Consider the following 21913-nt stretch of genomic DNA (forward strand, 5'->3'; position numbering starts at 1 on the left):
TCCATTGTCCTCCATCCATCATCCTACCACCCTTATCCTTCACCCTGACAAATGTTCCACCTGGATTTCCTGGTTCCATCCTATTTGAATTGGCTTCGTGCCATTCACATCCTGATCCATTGACTTCATGTCTTTGATCAATCACTCCTAGACTGCGTGTCTGGAGGATCACCCTGGCTGCTCACCCGCTGCTGCACCAGTAGGGTTGAAGATCCTCTGCAGGAGTGCCCTATATGTTCTATCTGCTTGGTCTTGCTTGGACCTCTCAGTTGAGTGCGCACTTATTTCTCTTCCTCTACTCCCTCTTCTGATTTTCCTTAATGTCTTTTTGGGTCTCGTTTGCCTCATGCCTCACTTGCTGGTGCGACATCTGTCTCCTTCAGTTGAGTGCACAATTTATTTATTTTATCTACTACTGATTTTCCTTTGTGTCGTTTTGGGGACTCACGCAGCCTTCGATGTTCGTTTACATTGGTCAGTTTGGTTCTCTTCCCCTCAATGTGTTCACTCCATCCCTGATGCAACATTCCCTTTCAATTTCATTGGTCAGTTTGGTGTTCTATCCCTGATACTTCTTCATGTGGCTTACTATCTTCCCATTCATTTGATCCATGACCAGCACCATTCGTTTTTGGTTTCATCGGTCAGTGTGTTTTTCTATCCCTGGTACTCCCTCATGTAGCTTACTATCTATCAGGAACCTTTGAATTGGAGTTTCATTGTATCAGAATAGTCAGTCTATCGCTTGTTCTACTGTAAGGATTCGTACTTAATGCAGATTTATTAGCTTGTAGCGTGATTGTATCAAAAAAGTTAATCTACTGCATGTTCTAGAGTAGGGTCTAATGTTAATTGTTATCACAGATCTTCTTACCAACCTCTTGGCTCCATTTCATTGCCATCACATATCCTGCGCGAGCTGTGGCGCCCACTTTGTTTGGCTGTCAGGCAAGCTATATTGTAACTCTATTTCTTGATGTCCGTTCATCTTGAACATTTGAAAAACCAGGTACTTTATACTGCAACCAGTGTCAAGCAAATAGAATTCTTCCTTGGCGATCCAAAGCCCACTAACCGCCTTAGGGTCTTGTGATTGTATATATAATGCTATGTGATCTGTAGGTACCCTCTCAATTTCTAGTTTTTTTTTCCTTGCTCTTACAATCTGAATTTCTCTTTCGCATATTCTTACCTGACTTCGCGTCAGTGCAATAAAACTGCACATATTACAGTGACATATTTCTGTATTATACGGGTCACCCGACCTACATAATATCCCATATAAGACAGGCCAGCGGACTATGGGCCGATGTTATGTATATCCCTGATGTTGATGGATGGGCTGGGAGGAATATTATTTCTGATGGAGACGGGTGGGCCCATCTATGCTGATATTATATATATCCTTGAAGATGTCGGGTGGGCTGATGTAATGGTTTATTGTATAGATGAGTGGGCTGACGTACAGGAAGTATTTTGTACATGGGTGGGCCGAGGGAGTGGTGGAATATGTATTATATAGACGGGTGGGCTGATGTAAGGGTTTATTGTATAGCCAGGTGGGCCGACATACTGGAATTATTTTGTAGATGGATGGGCCGAGGGAGTGGTGGAATATTCATTATATAGATGGGTGGGCCGATGGAGGGGGATGTTATATAGACGGGTGGGCCGAGGTAGTGAGATATCTGTCTGACATTCATGGATTACCGAGTCCCAGATGCCCAAAAACCAAATCCCATTGTGCAACATCCATTCTGGACACCCAAACACCCCAAGCTCAAGACTGGAAACTGGAAACTGGTGAAAATGTGTGAAATTTCTATTTCCTTACACCAAACACATGAACACCTGAATACCCAAAGCCTGAAGCTTAAAAGTCCAGTTATCAAATCACCGAGTGCCAAGTCCTGATAGACCCGAAGCCTGAGACCCAAAATCCGAAGCCCGGAACCCAAAAACATGTATGCAAAATGTCCATTTTTCATTCATTGCACAAATCACCAAGTGTCAAGTGACAAAACTTGAAACTCGAGACCCAGTACACAAATCACCAAGGACCGAGTGCTGAGGGCCGAACCTCAAAGTCTGAAACTTGAAAACATGTATATAACATATCCATTTTTCAGTCATTGCACAAATCACCGAGTGTCGAGGGCCAAAACCCAAAACTTGAAACCCGGTATGCAACATGCCCATTTTTCATTTACATTAAACAAATCATCGAATGCCGAGTGCCGAGGCCCAAACCCCAAACCCTGAAACCCGAAAATATGTATACAACATATCCATATTTCCCTCACTGCACAAATCACCAGGTGTCGAGTACCAAGGCTGCGAAAGTGTTGTCCGAAGTAGCGCAATGCCTTCCGAGGCTTGGGAAGGCTGTCCAAAGGTCTATATATGTCGGTGTGTTGAATAACAGTATAAGACTTTGCGCAACGTCCGAAGTCCGGAACAACACTAATCTATTTGGGCTCAAGAATAAACAAAGTGCAAACTTGGCAGTGGTTTAGCCAGGCAATCGTTCCGAATGAACAAGGATCAATTGCGCAGTTTACGATTCTACCAAGGTGACTCTACTAATTACTACTCGAAGTACAGCAAGTGAAGTGCCCTATCAGTAGCCAGCGAGTGAGATTATATCCTACTTCCATGAGAGGCTGGAATCCGTAGGCAAAACTAGTAGCGAGATAAGCAAGTCCGAACCTATGTAATAAGCCGCGAGGCGTGCAAGAATACAAGTATACATGTAATAAGCTGCAATACGTGCTGCTTATACGTATTCCGAGGCTCCCGACAGGATGCCAATGGAATTGTTATCTGTGTAGCACTAAGACGTAGTCAACATATAGTTAGAATAAAGGAAAACGCACCAGCGAAGTCAAAAGGACGAGGATAGGACATGGTATGGTAACTTGTGAGGTTCGGACGGGTCTCGGAACACGAGAACTGCCTGTGGAAGGTTCAGACAAGTGCACGCGGCCTTCAGAAGGTCAAGGGAGGTCGGGGAATGGTATGAACGTAGGTATTGGATTGCCTGGTTTCAAGCCCAGCGCCGCGGCCATCGTTACATCGGTGAATCAATAAGTCAATGATGAATTCCAGGGTTGTAGGATCGGCACGTGGTGAATTTTGTAAGAAATTCCATATTGTGTATCGCTTCCAGCATTGGGTTTCGCGGCTCAGGTTTCAGGCTTCAGCACTTGGCACTAGGTGATTCAATCAGTCAGTGGTAACACTTTCGGTTTTGCAGTTTGGCTCACGGCACGCAGTGATATGTCTCAGGACATCGATATTTCACACATTCCTGCGAGTATCTAGTGTCCAGTCTGGAGCTTCCAGTCATCAGGCGTCCGGAATTCGAGACAGTGATTTCTCATTGAAAAATGGATGTTGTACCATGGGATTCAATTTTCGGGCATTGGGACTCGGCGATCCATGCATGTCAGACAAGTGCTTTATATATCTATATAGTAAACCAATACCTTGGCCTATACGTCTACACAATATCTCCCTACCTCGGCCCACCCATCTATGTAATATATTACCTCGTCGGCCCACCAGTCTATATCATAAATAATTTCCTGCACTCTCGGCCCACCCGTTGATATAATAAATGTTTTACTGCTCGCTCGGCCAACCCATCTATATAATAAATATTCCACCGCTTTCTCGGCCCACCCGTCTACAAAATTATTCCTGTACGTCGGCCCACCTGGCTATACAATGTACCTTTACATTGGCCCACCCATCTATACAATGTACCTTTACATTGGCCCACCCATCTATACAATGTACCTTTACATCCGCCCACACATCTATATAATAATGATTGCCTCTCATCTCCCTTCAGCCTAGCTGTCTATAATATACATGTCCATCCTACTGTACATATTCCCCGGATGGGCCCACCCATCTCCATTGGTAAAAATATTCATCCCGGCCCATCTGACATCATTGAGCATATATATAACATTGGCATAGATGGGCCCACCTGTCTCCATCGGAAATAATATTCCCCCCGGCCCATCCATCAACATCGGGGATATACATCACATCAGCCCATAGTCCGCTGGCCCGTCTTATACGGGATATTATGTAGGTCAGGTGACCCATATAATATGGAATTTGTCACTGAAGGGGCTCTCACGATACAGAATATTCTTCATGAAGGTGGAGTCTGTGGGAGTTTTGGAGGACTGAGATGGTGAGAGTTGGAGGTTGGGATCCATGGGGATGGAACAAGGCTTCAGGTCCATGAAATTGTACTTAGCTAAGATTGACTCAATGTAGGTTTCATGAGAAAAGGATATAGTACGTGAGACTCGGTCACGCGTCACCTTCATTCTGAGGAGCGATGCTATGGGCCCAAGATCGGTAAGTTTTCTAGATTGGGTTTCTTCTTATACAACACTTCATAGGGCATCATCCCATTCAGCGCCCGGGTGGCAGTTCTATTTTTTAGCCAAGTGACATGCATTATGGCCTCACCCCACAAGAACTTGGGCAATCCGCTTGCATGGAGCAGCGCATGCGTGCGCTCGACGAGTGTGCGATTCTGATGTTCGGCTAGGCCATTGTGCTCTGGGGTGTCATGGACAGTGAGTTTTCTCTCAGTTCCTTTGCTTTGAAGATGACAGGTGAACTGCTCTCCAGTGTATTCTCCCCTCGATCTGATTGCAACTGCTTTACCTTGGCGTCAAACTGTGTGTTCGCCCAGGACTCGAACATTTTGTAGGCATCAAATGTCTCATCTTTCGTTCATAAGAGGTACAGGTGCATGAATCAAGTACAGTCATCAGTAAATGATGCAAAGTACTCTTTATTCCCAGGTGTCTGCACTGGGGAGGGTCCCCAAAGGTCCAAATGTACTTCATCACCAAAGTGCTCTCATCTTGGTGGGTCTCGGACCTTCCCAATAGGCTTGCACTGTTGCTTTTTGCATATTCACAGGACTCGCAACTCTCCAGTGTTGCTTCTGATGGATCAAGTGCGACTCTGGTGATTGTGCCATTGCGGATCATCTGTGTTATAGTGCTGGGGGCAATGTGCCCTAAATGGGCATGTATCTTGTGCATACTAAGTGATTCTTTCGCATTTGCTGCTCCAGCGAATGGCCTATTTGGACTCTTGATGCAGTACAAACCCTTATTGACTGGTATTTGGGCTAACAACTTCTTTTTTGCATCATAGATCTTGCATGAGTCCTCATGGAAGAGTGCCACATATCCAGCATTGACTAATCTGCTGATCAAGACGAGCGTAAGTCCCATCTTCAGTGCGTTGTAACGATAGTCGCGGTGCTGGGCTCAAAACCTGTGTTTTTGATACTCATGTTAAACAGTATTCATCCAACGCATCCCCGACATTCCGATCCCGATCCTGATGCCCGACCCCAACCCGACGTGTTTGCATCGGACTCGTCCTCCCTATGTCCTTTCCAGTCGTATCTACCCCCACTGGTGCATATTCACTTGTTTTCGCATTATTGAACATTACAGACAGCGTTATTACATGTTATCTACAAAAAGGTGCAGTACACATGCTCTTTTACATACATTCAGACCCGATTTTGAGCTACTGTTTTCGCCTAATGCACTCCAAAATCCTACATAAACACAATTTAATATCTAGCACTTCCTACCTATTGCATTACTTACTTTTCCCTACTCAGTAGTAGGATGGAAGTCATTGGATATTAGTAGTACTTCATTGTATTGTGAAATATCTATCCGCTCTTTTTCTCTGAAACATTCCGACACATCCGACACTCATTTGACCGACATTCCGACATACTTCCGACACATTCCTTCACCGTACGACACATTCCTGACAGTCCTACGCATAGTCCGATGCCTGACCTGACTCTGATATTTTCGGACCCGACAGTTTTCCTTTGGACAAGTAGTTCTTAGCTTTGGATTATTTTCCTATCGCTGATAACTAACTATCAAAACTAATACCAAACAGCAACCCCTATAGGATCGAACGCACTTGCTCTGCAAGTATAGCAGACTAGGTCGTGCTAAGATCTACCTAAATATTTGTTGTCTAGGTACAGACCATTCAGTCAAGACCCTATGTAGAACCTGTACCCCGGACGTGCCAAATGGCCGTAGGATGTGTGCAGCCAGTGGCTGGCCGGCTGTACTAAATCCTTGTAGGCACTGCACTGGCCAGTATGTAGGGCCATTCTGGCTGATGTTCATTCTACATACAGTAATAATAAACTAACTGTGACCTGGAGGGTGGCAGGGTGAGTGGCCAGACACGTAGAGCCAGTACTGGCCAGCATTCAGGTGGAGGATAACAGGCCCATAGATTGTGAGCGGCCAAACACGTAGGACCAGTACTGGCCAGTATCTAAGGAATAATGAACATGGACGTGGAATGTGTCCGGCCAGCTCTGTGGGGCCAGTACTAGCCATTATCTATATAATAAGGGATGTGCCTGTAGATAATCACTGGCCAGGCCTGTAGGACTGGGGCTGGCTAGTATATAAATTACAAGGGAAATGCCCGTGGAATGTGACCAGCTGGGCCAGTAGGACCAGTACTGGCCAGTATCTAAATAATAAGGGAAATGCCCGTGGACTGTGGCCGGCCAGACCAGTAGGACCAGTACTGGCCAGTATCTAAGGAATAAGGGACATGCCCATGGGATGTGACCGGCCAGACCAGTAGGACCAGTACTGGCCAGTATCTAAATAATAAGGGACATGCTTGTGGACTGTGGTCGGCCAGACCAGTAGGACCAGTACTGGCCAGTATTTAAGGAATAAGGGAGATGCCCATGGAATGTGACCACCACCATGAAGCTGGATTACACCACCATAGCCATCATGACATGAAGCTTAAGAAAGCAGGATCTTTCCTCAGGCTCGTTCACTGTGCCATCATGGCCCTCAGCCTATGGGAGGGTCATGCTGTTGCTTTCATGCTTCTCAGCAACCACCACCTTCTGAGTAGCAGAAGCGTCTCTTGGAAGCTGCCGGATATCTACCCTCAATGCATCCCTACGGAGGAATTCAAACTCTCTGACCCTACAGATGATAAAATGATGTACTGTGCATCCTCCAAGTTAATTCCCTCAATAAGCCAAGATACTGATCCGACTTTGCCGGTATCTGCATATTCGGATTCAGTTAATTTAAGACATATTTCTGCCATTGTTGGTGCTTCCGATCACCCATCAGAATGTACAGCATATAGAAGCCAGTAGAAGGGCTCACCTTTATCCATTTTTAGATTGTATATGTCAAGATGCTCCCCTCGCTGTTCGGTTGCTCGTTTCTGGTCACTTTCCCACAAGCTGACTTTGTTGACATCCAAAGATCTCATAAGCTCTTCAAATGGGACCTTGGTGTCATTGATGCCCTTATATGCACGTTTGTGCTTTCATAACAGGGTCTTGACTGAAAATATTTAATCAAAGTCTTATTTACTTCAAATTTAGCACTCACCAATCCCTACAAGTTTTTTCCAATTTGAATTACGCATATGGTCATCAAGGATTTCTTGACGGTGGGCTTGGCTCATAGAATGGGCTGTTGGAGATATCTTGTTAAAGGGAGCCCAGAGTGTCTCCAGAATTTCTCCGTCAACTTGGGCAGCGCCTAAGATGAAGTTTAGGCTGTATCTAGCAAAACAAGCTAGCTTATGAGCACTGAGATGAAATTTCCCCACTGCAGCTACAATCTCTGTATTTTCAGGGAGTGTCAAGCCAGGGCAATTGTTAACACGTTCTCCAAAGTGAAGGTTCCACTGACACCCCACATCATAAATTATGAGTGAGGTGTCGACAGAGTTGGCAGCTTGGGTGATACCATTGCATATGGAGTAATCTATATTCATGTGCCTTGACTTTATTTTGTCAGCATGTCAGGCCATCACATAATAAATTAAAGGAGACTTGCTGTTCGCCCTTCTGAAAGTCTACTACAGAGTGGGGAACAAAACATCCATGCCGGGCACAAGCTGTAGCACCCACACCAGTAGCTTGGAGATTGCTTTGGTTTGCATTAGCTGCATTCACTGCTCGATGGTTGCTACATGTGGACCTCTTCTGACACATTTAGGACGCCACTGAAAAAGGACAATAAACCACTTGACTCGCCTCTTTACTTTCGGTTGCTGAGGCCAAGTGAGCCTGATATTCTGACTTCATCACCATATAACCTGAACCATCCGAAAGGAAGATGTCTCGTTCAGGCTCCTGCATGTTCATGTGCTGAGCAGTAAAGTTCCCATCTACCACCAATCTCTTCATAACAAGCCACCTGAAAAAAGTCAGCCAAGTTTAATCTTAATTAGGCTTGAAGAAACTCCAGGCATTTGATCTACATAACGTAGCCCCAAGCCTGGCCAGCTTCATCTACATGACGTAGCCCCGAGCCTGGCCAGCTTTATCTACATGACGTAGCCCCGAGCCTGGCCAGCTTCATCTAGCAGAGTTTCGAATAATAAACAACTTGCCTTTCATACTTCTGTTCCCAAAGCAAAGGCATATTGATTCCTGGCTGCGGACACGAAGGGCAGAAGAGAGCAAGATCTCCTGGGCCTGGACCCAGTTCCACGTCGTGGCCAAATCCAAACCATTTTCAGTTCTTCAAGTCGCGCCACTGACGAGATACTCTCATAAGTTCACGATACTGATCCTGTTAACACACAGGTATTTAGAGAAATCTCCTGGAACAAGTGTACCCCCACTCACAGGGACAGTATCCGGAAATGCATTATTAGTCAGCCTTGTGAGTTTCTCAAAGAAGCTCCTTGCCGAAGTCTTGCATTCCAAGGAATCAATGAGAAAATGATCCAGGACCTCGAAGGTGAAGGCAGTCTTGGGCCTGGTGGAGCTGGCAGGAAATAGTCCTGCTCTAAGGAGCTGTAGGTGCTGTTTCGGAACAGGGCCCTGACAATGACACCATGCCACATTATGAATGAACACCCCGGAAGAGTGCACAATAGTGACAGGGCTGGTATCATGTGGCAAAGCTTCCATGTCGTCATGACAAGAAGCTCCATACCGAGGGGGGCAAGGCTCGCCCCCATGGCCCAAGTACCATATAAAACCCAGGTCGGCAAGAGTGACGTCCTTGAAGCACTTGCCAATCCACAATTGGATTTTGTGAAAAGGTAATGACTGATGTGACTTGATCATGCAAGGGCGACACCAGCCATGGTCCCCAGTGCAAGTCACACAACTGAATGTGGCCTCAGCGTCTTGGCAAGACTCACACATGCCTGTGTGAACAAATTGTTCGGATTCCAGGATGATGTCTAGATATAGACCTCGATATGCAAGATAGTCTGCTATAAAACTGTTTTGTGTCTATATCATGTAGTATGAGAAGAGACTTATCAGCAACCTAAGAACATGAGTCATACCTTGGTTTTTCTTGTATGCTCTGTAGCCTCTTCATCTAGAACAAAATCACCAAGTGTTTCCTGATATGTATCATAAGTCTCAGTATCTGGAAATTCCATTGGAGCCTCTTTCATCCGTTTCTTTGGGCTAGAGGAGGGGGAAGGCGCCCCTGATGTTTCATACAGTGGATCAGCTTGAACTTGGAGCCATGATCGCTTCCCCCTCTTGCCTGTTGTAGGTTTGTAGGACATATAGTCAACATCCAGGTCTTTTTGTTTTGATAAGCTACCTCTGCCTTTGAAAGAATATGAAACGGCCTTGAGACGTGTTTTTTTCTGGCTAGACATTTGAGAATGAGAATTCAGAAGTACTACAGGCAAGCAATGCGACGGAAAAATTATCTCCACAACTCTAGCCATATCTCCTCTTGGTATATTAATTAACTCTACTTACTGCCATCTTGACAGGTCTAGCCATATCTCCTCTCGGTATATTAATTAACTCTACCTTTTTAGACCTCTACCAGCCCCCACTCGGATAAGAAACTCCTGCTCCATCGGAAAGCTCGGTCTTGGAATGCCCTGCTTATCATGCACTTTATCCTTGACAAAGTGGGCAATCACGATCCTCTCTCCATCACCCCAACTTGGGATGCCATGCTCTAGTACCTTGCCTGAGATATATACCATAGTCCCAGGGGGATATCCTAGTTGAGCACCCAGGTCTGGGAGATCTAGCATGGCCTGATGATCTTGACCCAAGCTAACCAGAAGGTCATAGACTGATGGTGATGCTCCCGGATCCCGATGATAGGGAGTCTCTCTATTGACAATTACCTCAATTCCAGAAAACGTAGAGGGCCAAACAACCAGATTTGGGGTTTGAACCATATCCTTTAGTGTAGACACAGATTTCACACCAGCAAGATACTGATCTGGTGAAATAATGCTGGTAATGGCCGACCAGAATTGTTCACTGACAGTCATGGTGGCCAACCAATTTCGAGCTACAGGTGATGAAAGGGAGGTTGATTGGTACAAATGATCTTGAAGACGCTAGCTCAATTAAGTTAGTTTTGTACCCTAGGAGGCAAGATAGACAAACTTACCTCATGACGTTGCATAAATCCGCCTGGGCATAAAGTCACCCGCCCTGCTCTGAACTCCCCCCCCCCCCCCCCTGAAGGTATAACAAATCCCTGCGAACGCCAAGGGTACTTTTCCCCTTTAGTTGCCTTAGGCAAAGACTTGTCTAGGATAGGTCTGAGTGATTTGACAGAGCTATTGATATGTTCCTGAATATATATGATTAGAAGGTCTTTGAGCTTATCTCAGAGAATTGGCATACTGTTCGATCAGCAACCAAGATCTCTGGCAAATGCCAAGCAAGTATCCTTCCGTGCCTGTCAATAAACGTGGTCGGCTCTGAGATGTGGCCAAAGGAAGGAGTCTTGAAATATTTTGCAAGTTTCTCCCTTTGTTGGTGGTCAGAATTCAGCGGGTTGGGGGACACCTTAGCTTGGTCTGCAAAACGGTGGACATCCCAATCAGTCCGTACTGGGTTCAAACATCACAAATCCACCATGATCAAATTCAAATAGAAGCTTACAACTATTAACCGCGGCATAAGCGATGCTGACTGCAGCCCTGGAGAGTTCAATCTCCGAGATCTCAGTTTCCTTGACACCAATACCAGAACTGGTTAGTTGAACATCTTGCCACATGTTCCACAGTCTTGTCCTTAAATTTCAGCAGTTCAGTCTGAGTTGAACCTTAACTTTGAAACTGCTTACTTGGCTTTCTGTAGTAATTTATAATCATTCTTCCTATCTAAGGATAATTGAAATGGTGATGAATTCTGGAGTAGTTCATCCACACGGCTAGAGAGGTTTTTGGACAGTTTTGTGACAGGATCCCCCATGACAGAAATGATGGAAGTTCGGTGAGTGGCACCATTTGAAAATTTCAAGCCGATCTGATCTAGACTATATGGGGATAATACCAAATGTAGATAACTTAAATTCAAATTGTCCAGTTTGAGGTGACAGCCCGCATTATTCAAGAGGTTACCCTGTTATCACTCGGACGTTACTCGGTTCCTTTGAGAACCTTCAAACCCTGAGCACACAAAGTCCGAACACCCTCACGGCATTCATAACCAAAGGACCCGACTCCGTTCGACTTCAGCATAATGAAACGGTATATACTGGAGCTTCACTTGGTAGTTAGATGAGGATGGGGTGTGCGGGCGTATAACTGCCTGGAGCGGTGAGGATGGGGTGTAATTTAGAAGCAAATAGATGTGTGATGAGCCAGGTGCACATACTTGGTAGTTAGATGAGGATGGGGTGTGTGGGCGCATAACTGCCTGGAGCTTTACTTTGGTAGTTAGATGAGGATGGGGTGTGCGGGCACATAACTACCTGGAGCTTTACTTTGAGGGTTAGGTGAGGATGGGGGGTATTTTAGAAGCAAATAGATGTGTGATGAGCTGGGTGAACATACTTGGTAGTTAGATGAGGATGGGGTGTGCGGGCACATAACTGCCTGGAGCTTTACTTTGGGGGTTAGATGAGGATGGGGTGTATTTTAGAAGCAAACAGACGTTAGCCTGAATTGTTGAAAATCTGCTATATTTGTCTGTCTATGTAATGTACAGTGGCAATAGTTTATACTCGGCACGCCTCACCCAGATCTGTCCCCACCCGTGTCCCATTCGCCTACTGACAGTGGAGTGATAGCGAGACTCGACATCAGCAGGAGTACATGTAGATGATATTTTGCACTTACTGACAGCAGGTTCATTGAGTTTAGTATGGGTGAGACATTTGCACGCACAAGTTACTGTAGCACAGGAATTAGTGCATATCTCACCAAAAGAGCGCATATAGCCACTCAGATTGATACCTTAAGTCCTTAGTACCATTGAAATGCATCCACCTAGGCCTCAAAATCACTAGAAGAGTAATACGCGCAGTGACTTACCGACGTACCAGTGAACTGTCATTGGGGTGATGTAGGTATTCAGAGTAATTTGTATGTTTGGTTATTAAACCTCCCTGATTCCACATACGTATTAACAAACTATGTTCCAGGGTAATGTTTCATACGGCAAATACATCCCTCTAAAATCGCCTGCCACATGGTATTTTAGTCTTGCCCTCGCTACATCCACCTTTGGTATGTTGTGTGGTACGACTACATTCGCCAGCATTCGCTGATTCCGCGTGAACCACGGAAGCCCACAAAGCATGTATGATTACCACCAAGGCCTTGGCGTGTACGGGCTTTCGTGTCCTGGAAGACCACAAGTATACTGATTTACATCGAGAACTAGCAGTGGTTGGTCACGTGACTTTTTCACAGGAGCGAGAAACGCGCGATCATTTCATTTTGGCAGCACATTAAGCCAGCGCGTTACAAATTAAAGCATACTGTGTAAAATAAGTAAAGTAAAGTAAAGTAAAGGCGAAAAACGTTAAGTAATGAAAGAGTATACATGCTAATACAAGACCTCAGCAGAGGGGCCCTCTCTGCCTTGGCCTTGTACAGCAGACTACAAGAAAGAAAGAAATTGAATATATATATAAATAAAATAGCGGAAACCGTCTGTGGACTCTGGGTCAGCACCTGCAATATGAATATGAATTAAATTACCTTGTGATTAGCTTTACCACGATACAAAAAACTGTAGACCGCAGTCAGAATGTGTTCACAGAGTAAAGCTGAAAGTACCTTGACAAAGATTCAGGTGTCCTAGACGTCCCTGCCTGTAAACCGAAGTCAGCATGTGTTGATAGAGTAAAGCTGAAAGTACCTTCAACCGGCGTGCACACTACCACCCCCAAGCCCCCAGATTACTCAGTGTAGGAGGGTGAATAGGCGCACCGGTGTGCACACTACCACCCTCAAGCCCTCAGATTACTCAGTGTAGGAGGGTGAATAGGCGCACCGGCGTGCACACTACCACCCTCAAGCCCTCAGATTACTCAGTGTAGGAGGGTGAATAGGCACACCGGCGTGCACACTACCACCCTCAAGCCCTCAGATTACTAAATGAGAGGGTGAATAGGCGCACCGGCGTGCACACTATCACCCCCCAAGCCCTCAGATTACTCAGTGTGGGAGGGTGAATAGGCGCACCGGCGTGCACACTATCACCCCCCAAGCCCCCAGATTACCAAATGTTGGACGGCGCAGAGGTTGTTGGATGGCACAGAGGTTACTAGAACAATGTCAGTAAAGGAGCGCTGGAGAGAGTACTCACCTTGAATGGAATGCAGCCTGGGAAAGAACAAGACCGGCATTCAGTAAGGATTTGAATAAGAGAGAGTACCCACCTGCAAACACTAGACCTCCCTCCAGACCTCCCTCCAGGCGCCAGTGTGTCAAATGAGGAACCTAGAACAATGTCAGTGAAGGAGCGCTGGAGAGAGTACTCACCTTGAATGAAATGGAACCTGGGAAAGAACAAGACCGGCGTTCAGTAAGGATTTGAATAAAAAGGAAACATACTTAAGGTAGAAGGCAATCAACCGCCATTAGCCACTTACACAGCTGCAGTCTGTGTAAGTGGCTATTGGGCCGGCGACGTTGAGGTAGAGAAGTTCAACCGTGCGAAAGTGTTGTGACGCAACTATATGCCACGGCATATTTGCTATTGTTTACAGTCGGACAATGCCGATGGACTTGTTGAATTTCTGTAAACAAGATCACATGATTGTATTTGCTATTGTTTGTCGGACAATGCCGGTGGACTTGTCGAATTTTGACGCGTGTTTAGTTTTGGACGCGCGTATGCAGATCACATGATTACGCGTGTGTTGTTGATCCACATGACCTTCCCACGGTTCAATCGGCCAGTACAGACTCTGCGTCTGGCAGACTCGCACCTTGCCCAAGTTTTCTACCTAAGTCTTACCTTTGCTGCTTTTGTCTTTGCTTCTTTTGTCGATGTCTAAGAATACCGCGAAGAAGCGAGCCGCTGGTGGCATTGCTAAGAGGGTGAGTGGTCCACTTGGATCGCCGGTTGCCTCTGCTGCCCCAGCAAGTCCTGGAAGTGAAGGAGAACATGAGCTGGCGTGGTCAGATGTCCACAGTCAGGTAAGTTCGTTGTTGAGGTGTCTGCTGTTGCTGATGTTTCAATTTAGTGGTGTCTCAGTTGCCGTGACGGCGCTGATGGGGACGTTGTGCTCTACGAGTGCAGCGGCTGCCCTCGCGTCATGTGTGGCAGGTGTCTTGCCATCCCATCCGACTCTCGCGACCTCGCGGGTCGCCCTGACGTCCTTTTCTGGTGCCTCAGCTGTCATGCTGGGCACACCAATAAGGTGCCTGCGCCCTACTTTGTAAGTCCATCCTTATCTTTTTATTTCAACTACACTACACTAACGACTACAGGGTTTCTATACAGGCGGCCCGCCGACTGCAGGAGGAAAGCCTGCCTTCCAGGACTTCCTCCGCTTGAAGGGAACGTTCGAGATGGCATCTTCCGCAGTATTGGCCGCAGCTCCCGTCGCTGTCATCCACTTTATTGTGGGTGACAGTAAGGAGATCGTCACGCCGGTACCTCTACTATCCCACTACCTCGACCACTATTTCCCCAATGGCGGCTACATCTATCTAGAGGTCCCGTTCGACATCGCGACGCACAAGGGTATTCGCACATACACTTGCGCCCAGGATGCACGCGTCAGTAAGCTCAAGTCTCATCTCGCCCATGGCGGACGTGTCTTTGCGTTTTTCTCAGATCATTCTGAGGAGGATAGCGGATGGCTTTTCGCTGGAAAAGAAAAAGGTATTTTTGTTGCCATGAGTGTTTCGCAGGTAACGCACATTGTTTCTCTTTTATTTCTTGCTAATGTGCGATCTAGGTGCTATGTACCGTGCTAGGACCATACTCTGGTGTCCTCCAGGGCGCCATGATGGTCTTTCTAGTTTGTGGCTCTGTCGTGGCTCACGACGACGCCTTCGGTGAGCTCCAACAAACCGTTCTCGACTACAATGTGGGGTCGGTCATCATCTTTTCCGCCACTCGGTTCCAGCCACTCGTCGCTATGAATTTCTTGCTGGCTTTGGCGGAGCAGGTGATAGTGGAGCAACTGGATATCAGTAAGGCATTCCCGGGACTTCTTTCCCTGTCCAGTTGTCTGGGGCAACACACCAAGGTGATCCTCATGATCAGGGAAGTTGCTCACAGCGTGCATAACCTCCTCGTCACCCAGTTTGCACGCGCGCACATGCAAACTCAGCCATGGGGTATCGCTGTCCCTGGACAGTGCCCTCTGTGTGGGTCCACTAATAGTTGGTCAGCGAGGGTCGCAGTCCGGGGAGCGTGTGGGTCTCGCAAACCTGATGATCCTGACCAGGCTCCTGTATCCAGGTACCTATATGCCTGCACTTATCCTGAGTGTGGCAGGGTGCAGGGCAAACCTCCTTACAAGTTCCACATTGAGAAGCCCCCTGGTTCCCTTGTCAACACTGCTGTGACAAAGACCTCAAGTTGGTTCCAGTCCCCCTCCACAACTTTTCCGCCTTCTCTTATGTCTTTGCCTGCTTCATGTGGGCCTTCTGACACCAAAGGCAAGCGCCCCAGAAGTATGGATGCAGAAGTGTTGACCAAGAGGATATGGATTTGATTTATCTCACAACTAGTTAGTTTAATACATGTTTGTTTTGCAATGAATTGATTTTATTTGGCGTCCTCACGCATATTGTTGACTTTAACATCACTCTAGCAGTGCCATTGAAATTTGACCTTGACGCGTCAAGACGCATCTGGTTGTGAGTCATGTGATCGTGTTTGAAAAATTTAGTTGGAAATCAACGGCCGACTCCTTCCTACCTTACGCATACCCTTGACCAGGTTATCTCACTTTACTCTAACTCCTAAATTCATCATGGCTGAATGGCATGTGTCTTTCGAGGGTATACTTGCCCTTCATCAGAGTGGATTTGTGGCTGCCTCACTGAAATCATGTCGAGATATTCTGAGAACAGTCAGGGACAACATCATTGCCCAAAATAACTCAAAGGATGAACCGCTTGAGTTGCCAAAGGCATTGAAAAAGGTGTGATTTATTTTTCCTATATATAATAACTAATTTTACCGCAATTCAAAGGCTATCAGACGTTACTACCGCCAATTCTTAACCGATGAAGACGACATACTGGCAGAAGAGGAACTTTTGGGAGATGAGCCCGATAATGAGAAGTTTGGCCTATCTCCTGAGGAGAGGGAAGCAGCAGCCCATCCTAAGGATGCGGGCTTCTACAAGAAGGAAGTTAGTGACTGGGATGTTGCGCAGAAGCTATTTAAGCAGGAGATCGATCAGTACGATAAGGAGGAGCAAGTGAAGTTAGGGGCAAAGAACGAAATCAAGTATAGAACTGGCCATGCTAGGGAATGGTTCAGAAACATGACCCCTGCGCAGAGGAAGGAGGTTGAGGATGCACGGGAAAAGTGGAATAGGGAAGGCGCTCCTCCTGAATCACAAGCCATGTGAGTATATAAATTGACTATTAAAGTTCTCCTATTGACTACTTTGGCAGGTATCGAAAGAGGCACCTCAAAAAATACCTTGATGACTTCACCGAACAAATGTGTCGTACCATGGGATGTCGAGTTGTGATCCTAGCCAGTCACAAGAAACCTGCAGATCAGACTTTGAACGTCATCGTGTGAGTGTATTTTTAACACTTCGTTCTTACGGTATAATGACAGAATATGATTACTATCTAGTAATGAGTCAAAGCCTGTCAATAGTAAAAAACATTTTACCCAGAGTTCTCGAGGAAATAAGCAGTGGACGTCGGAGGGTTTTGAAAAATATGCAGAATGGTCAAAGTTGGAATTTTGTGAGTGTTTATTTGCTGAAATGTTCTCCGTGATTAAGGAACCATCAGATCCGGAGGAAAACGACGACAATTCAGATGAAGAAGACAAAGACAAAGACAGTGGCCTACCTGATCTCATTTTGGACAATAACGGCTATGCGAAGCTTCCCTCCCAAGCTGGTGTTCCTACCAGAGGGCAACAGGAATTGGTTCGTCAAATATTCCGTGCATCTTACAGTGAGTAGTTGTTTGCTTGGCAAATTTTGTGTGAGTCACCATCAGTTATACAGAGGTCTTAACCGACACTTCCAAACCTGTACCTTGGCGTGATGTGGTGGGAAACCCCACTTTGTACCTTGATCCCGATTCCCTTCCCAAAGGCTTCATCTTGAGAGACCCGTCTCATATGAGGGCCGAAAATGTCAATCAGCTATGGACTCATTGGGAGGGTAGGAAGGCTGCAAAGAAGCCTCTGGTTATTTTCATGGCTGCTAAAATTGGTGATATGAGCAAGAAGCGCCTTGAAAATGCGGTTCCCTACCAGGAGAAAACTAAGAAGAAGTATGTCGAAATCGAGCCAGCCAAGACTTCTAGCACCACTGGGGGAGCCAGTGCACGTCCTACATCTCGTAGGATGAGGCCGGCCGGGTCTGACCCCTCTGAGGACGAGTCAGCTGGAGCAGCTCCCACGTCACGTAGGAAGACGTCGGCCGAGCCCCATTCATCTGAAGATGAGCCGGCCGGAGCAGCCTCCACAGGACGTGCTCCCAGACCAGCCACCCGGCAGCTGGGTGCGCCAGCAGCTGTGCCCATCAAGGATCACATTCAGTTCTTGAAGTCCCTCAGCAACAACAATGAATACCTGCTTTTAGTTGAGGGTATCAGAGACTTTGGCAAGGTATGCTGACAATTGATCGAGTTATACTCTGTACTCACCAAGCCTAGGAACCAAGCCTGAAGGAGCAAAAGGAATGGCCTGCCTGGGCAACTTGGTCCTGGGAGGGGTCTTACCTTCCGAGTGGCGTGCACTCTGTTGATCGTGATGTGCACAAGTTCTTGCAGATAGCTGAGTCTGTCAAGATCAGTGGCTTTTCGTCTGCGATGCGAGTCACCCTAGGTCTTGGGTTGCTGCTCAGGGAGTGTAAACGAGCCATCGAGTATGAGGAAGATGAGGTCGCCTTCGAAACCCCAGCTTACATTAGCTCATCTTTCTTGGATATCAAGATTCTCGACCTGGTTGTAGAGGCAGTTAAGAAGGTCAGAGGTGGGGCTATGCGTCTGCTGAAGGCAAAGCTTGTTCAGCAGGAAAGTGCTATCGTTGATAAAGCTGTGGTTGGAGAAGGTAGTGGAGCTGATGATGGTATGGACACCACTGCAGACGGTGAACAGGGAGTGACCGAGGAGAAGCTGGCGGACGAGTTGAAGAAGCTTGAGGAGGAGAATTGCAGGAGCCAGGAATTGAAGCAGGAGCTGGAGGCGAAGAGGCTTCAGTTGAAGGAGGTGCAGGAGGTAAACAGTCGTCTGGCAAAAGAAATGGAGGAGAATGAGAAGCGAGTAGAAGTGGAAGAGAAAGAGAAAGATGACAATGAGGAGGAGGAGGAGGAGGAGGAGGAGGAGGAGATGAAAGGGAAGAAAAGAACAAAGTTCGGCAGATCTCAAAAGCCATCCAAGAAGGTCAGTGGTGATGTCCGTCGATCTTCGAGATCTAGACAGCCCACTAAGAAAGCTATGAAGCATTAACTTGTCTTTGCCTTACTGGTTCTTTGCCTTACTCGAATATCACTTACCAATATATCACCTTGCTTGTAACAATCTGCATCAATATCATGACATTTTGCTCACCTATTGATCTATAGGGCTATTAACCTCTACTTAGAAGCTGGCCAGTCCAGGTACTACAGCCCTGGCTGGTCAATATCTACGGGCCTATTACCCTGTACTTAGAAGCTGGCCAGACCCAGTCCTACGGGTGTGGCCTGTCAGTAAATACTGGCCTGTTACCCCCCACCCAGAAGCTGGCCAGACCTGGTCCTACGGGTGTGGCCTGTCAGTAAATATGGGCCTATCACCCTGTACTTAGAGGCTGGCCAGACCCGGTCCTACAGGTGTGGCCTGTCAGTAAATACAGGCCTATTACCATGTACTTAGAGGCTAGCCAGACCTGGTCCTACGGGTGTGGCCTGTCAGTAAATATGGGCCTATCACCCTGTACTTAGAGGCTGGCCAGACCTGGTCCTACGGGTGTGGCCTGTCAGTAAATATGGGCCTATCACCCTGTACTTAGAGGCTGGCCAGACCTGGTCCTACGGGTGTGGCTGGTCAGTATCTACGGGCCTATTACCCCCCACCCAGACTGCTGGCCAGACCCGGTCCTACAGGTGTGGCCTGTCAGTAAATACAGGCCTATTACCCTGTACTTAGAGGCTGGCCAGACCCGGTCCTACAGGTGTGGCCTGTCAGTAAATACAGGCCTATTACCCTGTACTTAGAGGCTGGCCAGACCTGGTCCTACGGGTGTGGCCTGTCAGTAAATATGGGCCTATCACCCTGTACTTAGAGGCTGGCCAGACCTGGTCCTACGGGTGTGGCTGGTCAATATCTACGGGCCTATTACCCCCCACCCAGATGCTGGCCAGACCCGGTCCTACGGGTGTGGCCTGTCAGTAAATACAGGCCTATTACCCTGTACTTAGAGGCTGGCCAGTCCAGGTACTACAGCTCTGGCTGGTCAATATCTACGGGCCTATTACCCCCCACCCAGATGCTGGCCAGTACATTCTCTACACCTCTGGTATATTTTTCCTGTAGCCAAGACATACAGGTCCTACTGGCCCAGCTGGTCTACATCTACATCTATGTCACACAGTTGATTTATTATTACTGTATGTAGAATGAGCATCAGCCAGAATGGCCCTACATCCCGGCCAGTGCAGTGCCTACAAGGATTTAGTACAGCCGGCCAGCCACTGGCTGCACACATCCTACGGCCATTTGGCACGTCCGGGGTACAGGTTCTACGTAGGGTCTTGACTGAACTATGTGCTAGGTAGTATGATTTCTGCTGAGCCCAGTGGGAATCAGCTTTTTACAGTGTACAACACATCCTTGAGCAATATATGAGTCCGGGATTGACCATTTGGTAGATCAATTAGGATGTTACCCTTTCCTATAGCCTCAAAGGTGTGTTGATCGGCAGTTGTTATGGGTTTTGGAGTGATATTGATGAAATCTTTGAACAGATCGCGGTATGACGACATATGTTGTGATGTGCCAGAGTCGAACAGCTCTGTTCGTTGTTCTTGGCTATGGCTCGAGCTTGTCAGCATTGAGTATGTGAGCGAGGTTTATTCATCTGTTCCTGTGGTTTCATGCACTAACCAAACACCTTCAGGCTCGTCGTCTTTTGCATTGTCTTTGGCGCTGGCGGCTGTTTCGGGTTTCTTGTCCCTACTCCTCCTGTCTGATCTCCCTTTTTGTTTGCTCCCCCGCCGCCAGGACCTCTGCAATCCTTTTGCATGTGTCCATACTTGCCGCAGTTGTGGCAGTTCCCTTTTATCCTTCGAGTATGCTGACTTGAATTTGCATTATAGGCCGCATCATCACTTGAAGATCCGGTCTTTTTCAACTTTGATGCTCAATGATTGTATTCATTGATGATTGTCGACATAAGTGTATCCGAGGTGAGCTTGACACTGGACACTTTAGCGGATGCCGTTAATGTGGATAGATGAGGATCATAACTGCCTGGCAAGGAGCTCATAATAATTGCTGCAAAGCTTTCATCACTAGGTGCGTGTCCTAGCGACACCAACTGTTCCTTGATTGTTTGCATTTTATCAAAATGCTCTCTGACATTCCCTTTTTCAGGACACTTTTGATCTTGGAGCTTCTGCAGCAGCTCAACAGACACTACACATGAGCATTGTTCGAAGAGGTTTGAGAGGTGGGTAAATATTTCTTTTGCTGTGTCTAGGTCCTTGATCTGGATGAACAGGGAGTCGGGAATCATTCCTGCTATCTGCTGTTTTGTTATAGCCTGGCCCATGCACCATTCTTTCAATTCAGCCTTGTACATGCTGACCTCTTTTACTTCATCAGGAGTTGATGGTGTCCACAACACTCCTCTGCCAGGCAGTCCCTGAGGATCAATTGGCTTAGTCTCGGTGCCATCCAAATGGCCAAGCAGCCTGCGAGCATCAATGGACCACTGCAAATGTTCCTTATACATCATCCAGTTTTCACCATCTGCGGCAAGCTTTGGGATACGGAGAAAGTCTTCTCCGAGTCTTCCATTCAAGGTAGACATTTCTTTTTGAGTCTTTTCTTTGCGCACTTAATTTGAAATTTTACTGTTGGCCGTCAGGGCTCATAACCTGTTGCAGCAGTAACTCAGTGGATGTGCGAAGTCAACTAGATATATTGATATGTCACAAGTAGCTGGGGGAGTAATGTATCAAGTACTCGCACATGTAGTTAAGGGTAATACAAGAATCACTCTGTGCTGTAGGGCCTGTGATACATCAATATACTGGTTTGTACAGTCCTCCAATAGGCTGAGCATAGAATATGAAGCAAGGGATTCTCGATCTTACAGATCTCGTATGTTGTTGGTACCTGGCATTCTTGATCTTACAGATCCCTAAGTCATCAGTACCTGGTCATCCTGATCTCGTTCCTAGTGATCAAGCTATGTTTAGTGCAAGATATAAAT

The 21913-nt window shown here is 46.8% G+C and overlaps 5 protein-coding genes across 5 annotated transcripts; 2 read left to right on the forward strand and 3 right to left on the reverse strand.

The window, feature by feature from the left end:
• Positions 1 to 7455: 7455 nt before the first annotated feature.
• On the reverse strand, positions 7456 to 9004 carry EDB93DRAFT_1237961 (uncharacterized protein; the record flags this gene model as incomplete). The annotated part of the gene is made up of 5 exons (XM_041451488.1): positions 7456 to 7748; positions 8128 to 8282; positions 8488 to 8563; positions 8630 to 8660; positions 8717 to 9004. 5 exons carry the CDS (start codon positions 9002 to 9004, stop codon positions 7456 to 7458), a joined length of 843 nt encoding a protein of 280 aa, XP_041312455.1.
• Positions 9005 to 9984: 980 nt separating this feature from the next.
• Positions 9985 to 10233, reverse strand: EDB93DRAFT_1050461 (uncharacterized protein; the record flags this gene model as incomplete). The annotated part of the gene is made up of 1 exon (XM_041444674.1): positions 9985 to 10233. A coding segment is annotated over one exon (249 nt), but the record flags the coding sequence as incomplete, so codon positions are not given.
• A 4089-nt stretch (positions 10234 to 14322) lies between these two features.
• On the forward strand, positions 14323 to 16004 carry EDB93DRAFT_1245953 (uncharacterized protein; the record flags this gene model as incomplete). Its single annotated transcript, XM_041452381.1, has 4 exons — positions 14323 to 14472; positions 14520 to 14714; positions 14767 to 15192; positions 15240 to 16004. 4 exons carry the CDS (start codon positions 14323 to 14325, stop codon positions 16002 to 16004), a joined length of 1536 nt encoding a protein of 511 aa, XP_041312457.1.
• Positions 16005 to 16265: 261 nt separating this feature from the next.
• EDB93DRAFT_1245954 (uncharacterized protein) lies at positions 16266 to 18942 on the forward strand (the record flags this gene model as incomplete). The annotated part of the gene is made up of 7 exons (XM_041452382.1): positions 16266 to 16436; positions 16488 to 16867; positions 16918 to 17046; positions 17108 to 17223; positions 17272 to 17439; positions 17493 to 18100; positions 18148 to 18942. 7 exons carry the CDS (start codon positions 16266 to 16268, stop codon positions 18940 to 18942), a joined length of 2367 nt encoding a protein of 788 aa, XP_041312458.1.
• A 2155-nt stretch (positions 18943 to 21097) lies between these two features.
• Positions 21098 to 21490, reverse strand: EDB93DRAFT_1066650 (uncharacterized protein; the record flags this gene model as incomplete). Its single annotated transcript, XM_041444913.1, has 1 exon — positions 21098 to 21490. A coding segment is annotated over one exon (393 nt), but the record flags the coding sequence as incomplete, so codon positions are not given.
• Positions 21491 to 21913: the final 423 nt, after the last annotated feature.

This window comes from Suillus bovinus, assembly GCF_016758785.1.
Source record: "Suillus bovinus strain UH-Sbo-P2 chromosome Unknown EDB93scaffold_4, whole genome shotgun sequence".
In the NCBI taxonomy this organism is placed as follows: domain Eukaryota; kingdom Fungi; phylum Basidiomycota; class Agaricomycetes; order Boletales; family Suillaceae; genus Suillus; species Suillus bovinus.